Source organism: Palaemon carinicauda, chromosome 16 (assembly GCF_036898095.1).
Source record: "Palaemon carinicauda isolate YSFRI2023 chromosome 16, ASM3689809v2, whole genome shotgun sequence".
In the NCBI taxonomy this organism is placed as follows: domain Eukaryota; kingdom Metazoa; phylum Arthropoda; class Malacostraca; order Decapoda; family Palaemonidae; genus Palaemon; species Palaemon carinicauda.
The window spans coordinates 77,019,904-77,024,970 of NC_090740.1; the positions used below are offsets into that span (position 1 = coordinate 77,019,904).

At 35.9% G+C, this 5,067-nt stretch overlaps 1 protein-coding gene across 1 annotated transcript; it reads left to right on the top strand.

The window, feature by feature from the left end:
• Positions 1 to 4,798, top strand: LOC137655379 (uncharacterized). The gene is made up of 2 exons (XM_068389271.1): positions 1 to 144; positions 4,607 to 4,798. Exons 1-2 carry the CDS (start codon positions 1 to 3, stop codon positions 4,796 to 4,798), a joined length of 336 nt encoding a protein of 111 aa, XP_068245372.1.
• Positions 4,799 to 5,067: the final 269 nt, after the last annotated feature.

Below are 5,067 nucleotides of genomic sequence, written 5' to 3' on the forward strand. Positions count from 1 at the left end.
ATGAGGAAGGGCAGTGAATGGTGGAAGGAAGGAGTGAAGGTAAAAGTGGAAGAGAAAAAGAATGCTTTTGAAAGATGGCTGCAGAGTAATAGTATAGAGAAGTATGAAAAATATAGAGAGAAAAAGGTGGAAGTAAAGCGCAAGGTACGTGAGGCAAAGAGGGTAGCTGACCTGAGGTAGGGTCAGGGATGGGGTCAGTCATATGAAGAGAATAAGAAGAAGTTTTGGAAAGAAGTGAAGAGAGTAAGGAAGGCTGGCTCAAGAATTGAAGAGAATGTGTAAGATGGAAATGGAAGGTTGTTAAAAGGAGAGGAGGCAAGGAAAAGGTGGGCAGAATATTTTGAAAGTTTACTGAATCTAGAGGATAATAGGCAGGCAGATATAATTGCTGTTGCAGGTGTTGAGGTGCCGGTGATGGGAGATGAGAATGAGAGAGAGATTACAATAGAGGAAGTGAGGAGAGCACTAGATGAAACGAGAGTAGGAAAAGCATCTGGTATGGATGGTGTGAGAGCTGAGATGTTGAAGAAAGGGGGTGTGACTGTACTTGAATGGTTGGTGAGATTGTTTTATATGTGTTTTGTGTTGTCAATGGTACCAGTAGATTGGGTTTGTGCATGTATTGTACCACTATATAAGGGTAAGGGAGATGTGCATGAGTGTTGTAATTCAAGAGGTATTAGTTTGTTGAGTGTAGTTGGAAAAGTGTATGGTAGAGTAATGATTAATAGGATTAAGGATAAAATAGAAAATGCAATCTTAGAAGTACAGGGTGGTTTTAGAAGAGGTAGGGGTTGTATGAATCAGAATTTTACAGTTAGGCAGATATGCAAGAAATATATAGCAAAAGGTAAGGTGTATGTTGCGTTTATGGATCTGGAGAAAGCGTATGATAGAGTTGATAGGGAAGCAATGTGGAATGTGATGAGGTTATATGAAGTTAGTGGAAGGTTGTTGCAAGCAGTGAAAAGTTTCTACAAAGGTAGTAAAGCATGTGTTAGAATAGGAAATGAAGTGGGTGATTGGTTTCCAGTGAGAGTGGGGCTGAGACAGGGATGTGATGTCACCGTGCTTGTTTAAGTTGTATGTTGATGGAGTGGTGAGAGAGGTGAATGCTCGAGTGCTTGGACGAGGATTAAAACTGGTAGACGAGAATGACCATGAATGGGAGGCAAATCAGTTGTTGTTTGCAGATGATACTGTACTGGTTGCAGACACAGAAGAGAAGCTTGACCGACTAGTGACAGAATTTGGAAGAGTGTGTGAGAGAAGGAAGTTGAGAGTTAATGTTGGTAAGAGTAAGGTTAGGAGATGTACGAGAAGGGAAGGTGGTGCAAGGTTGAATGTCATGTTGAATGGAAAGTTACTTGAGGAGGTGGATCAGTTTAAGTACTTGGGGTCTGTTGTTGCAGCAAATGGTGGAGTGGAAGCAGATGTACGTCAGAGAATGAATGAAGGTTGCAAAGTGTTGGGGGCAGTTAAGGGAGTAGTAAAAAATAGAGGGTTGGGCATGAATGTAAAGAGAGTTTTATATGAGAAAGTGATTGTACCAACTGTGATGTATGGATCAGAGTTGTGGGGAATGAAAGTGATGGAGAGACCGAAATTGAATGTGTTTGAGATGAAGTGTCTAAGGAGTATGGCTGGTGTATCTCGAGTAGATAGGGTTAGGAACAAAGTGGTGAGGGTGAGAACGGGTGTAAGAAATGAGTTAGCAGCTAGAGTGGATATGAATGTGTTGAGGTGGTTTGGCCATGTTAAGAGAATGGAAAATGGCTGTCTGCTAAAGAAGGTGATGAATGCAAGAGTTGATGGGAGAAGTACAAGAGGAAGGCCAAGGTTTGGGTGGATGGATGGAGTGAAGAAAGCTCTGGGTGATAGGAGGATAGATGTGAGAGATGCAAGAGAGCGTGTTAGAAATAGGAATGAATGGCGAGCGGTTTTGACGCAGTTCTGGTAGGCCCTGCTGCTTCCTCCGGTGCCTTAGATGACCGCGGAGGTAGCAGCAGTAGGGGATTCAGCATTATGAAGCTTCATCTGTGGTGGATAACGTGGGAGGGTGGGCTGTGGCACCCTAGCAGTACCAGCTGAACTCGGTTGAGTCCCTTGTCAGGCTGGGAGGAACATAGAGAGTAAAGGTCCCCTTTTCATTTTGTTTCATTTGTTGATGTCGGCTACCCCCCAAAATTGGGGGAAGTGCCTTGGTATATGGATGATGATATAAATCTATATATATATATATATATATATATATATATATATATATATATATATATATATATATATATACACACACACACACATATATATATATATATATATATATATATATATATATATATATATATATATATATACACAGTATATATATATATATATATATATATATATATATATATATATGTATGTATATATATATATATATATATATATATATATATATATATATATATATATATATATGTATATATATATATATATATATATATATATATATATATATATTTATATATATATATATATATATATATATATATATATATATATATATATATATATATATATATATATATATATACACACACATATATATATATATATATATATATATATATATATTCTTACGAAGCTAGTCTAATGTAGAGTACATATTTCAATCATATATATCATTTGTGTATTCAAGAGGTAAATAGTCAGCTCCTCGTAAGGTGAGCTCCTCTCTTATAGGATTAAGTAACTGTATGTAAATTACTTAAGACTTTCGTTATATATTTCGTTGTATTTTTCATTGAAGTCAGTATTTGAAAATTTACGTTATTTTTAAGAATTACCTTTTTATTTCATGTAATTTGGTACGAAATCTTATGCAATCTTGATTAAATGTGCTGAACAAACCATATGAGGTATGAACAAGGGCTTATGTACTTTTTTATGTTTTCATGAGGTATTGCATCATATTTGTGAGAGATTGCGCAAGTGTTATATTTCCATGTGTTTGGAATATTCTCGCTAAGCCCACAGTTACTTTCATCTTTATTTATTGTTGCGAGAACGGAGGTATGGCGGAGCTACTGAGAGAGGGTTGCCTTGCGAGCACGGTTAGATTCTCCTGTTCAATACCTGATCGTTGACAACTTTACACCATTAGGCACAGCCCACAAGCTTCTAGACCCTTGACCTAGAATGATCTAGAATAATTAAGTCAATATACTAATGCCCCCAAGGATGCATTGCAGCAAAAGAGAACCAGCCTGTCCCACGTAAAGAGCCAACCATATCCTCTTTCTCACTTGCTTCGGGTATGTGTCCTCGCAAAAGTGATTATATTTATACCCAACATATATCGAATGTAGTGTGTTGAAGCATAAATGAAACTTTAAAGGCGATTTCAATTTTATTGTGTTATCTTACGTACTGGTATTATATAAATCCTTGTAACTGGTCTTTTGAGATTTATGTAAAAACGTGAAGTGTATTTGCAATACTATCTGGTCGGAATGTTCATGTAGGCTAAAAACACGTGAGTTTACCAGTTACCTTCATGTAAATTTCAATAAGAGTTTAATCATTAGGGTGTGAAAGGTTAGCAATTTTCATTAATTATCAAGATTAGATATTTGTGTAAAATTTAATATCCAGTGAAACAGGTGATCAGATAATTTTCAGAGCGTAATATTTTCTTGTCTTTGTTTAAGGTTTACTTTAGATTTAATATTGCAAGTCAAGTGATCATATAATTTTCAGAGTGTAATATTTCCTTTTCTTAGACTAAGGTTTTGTTAAGATTTAATATTTTGAATCAAGTGATCCCATAATTTTTGGAGAGTAATATTTTCTTGTCTTTGTTTAAGTTTTGTTCATATTTAATATTTAAAGGGATTTATTTGTGGTGTAAATTCTTTCAAAGTGTTGTAATTTTTATAGAATATATTTGTTTGTTTTAGTAAAGAGAGTATTATTTCAATCACCAGTGTTTCTTTCAGAACTCTCTCGTATCCCTGTTTAAGAATTGAAGTAATAGGTTATTTTGAATAGTTGTTAATATTAATTACCCAGTTTGTTTTAAGAGTGCATAAGAGACCTTTGGATATTCAGCGTTTTTATATATTGCCCTATGGGAGATATTTATTTCTTGGTCCTATACCCTTAGGATCAAGTGAGTCTGTTTTGAATATTGGTGATAACAAGGCCGTGTTTTCATTAAAGGTTTGAACGGTATACAGTTTATAGGAATCTGTATATTGTTAGGATATATTTTTTGAAGAGGTGAAAATAATTTGGTAAAGTAAAGGTTTTGAAAAACCCAAATGTTCAGGAGTTCTCAAAAGCTAATGTAACTAACGCTCAGTGGCTCTCTATTTTAATGGCATTTGATGGCTATGCAATGAGTAGAATGATTAAAGCCCAAACTCACGAGAATTATCATAAGAAGTTATTGTAGCAGTTAATGAACTGTTTGAGGAAGGTAAAGAAGAATTTATAGCAACGCAAGGTCCAGTTGACCCACAAATGGAAGGCATGAAAGCAGAAAGGGAAGTAGTGCCTGAGATTCGACAAATTGCAGTGGAAGAAAATTTGATTAACTTGAAGATGATGGCAGAACTAGAAGAAAGAGAAAGAAGACGAGAAGAAAGAAAGGAAGAATGAGAAGAAAGAGAGGGGGAAGAAGTGCAACGTGCAAGAGAAATGGAAGCAGGAGAAGCCAGCCAGAGAGATCGCAAGACATGCAAGGGAAATGGAATCCAGACGAGAAGAAGAAAAGACAGAAGAGAGAGAACAAGAAAAAAAGGAGAAGTAAGAGGACAGAGAGATTACATGACATGCGAGGAAGTTGAATTTGTTGAATGCCCGTGCAAAGTTGGCAACGCAGACAGAGAGGACCCTGGCTTTTCATGACTACGTGTTTAATTTGACAAATACCCAGATGGTAATACCAAATTTCACAGAAGCTCCCTATGAATTCTTCAATCATTTAGAAACTGTCGCATCAACGATGGAATTGCCAGAAGATGAATGGTCTGTATTATTACAGTGTTCTTTTTTGGAAAGGACACAGTGCTTATCTAT

What these genes read in the sequence shown, in the direction of transcription:
- LOC137655379 (XM_068389271.1), top strand. Translation starts at nt 1, where the DNA reads ATGAGGAAGGGCAGTGAATGGTGGAAGGAAGGAGTGAAGGTAAAAGTG. An exon ending in AGGTGGAAGTAAAGCGCAAG is followed by an intron (nt 145 to 4,606) that starts GTACGTGAGGCA and finishes TGGCAGAACTAG; the next exon opens with AAGAAAGAGAAAGAAGACGA.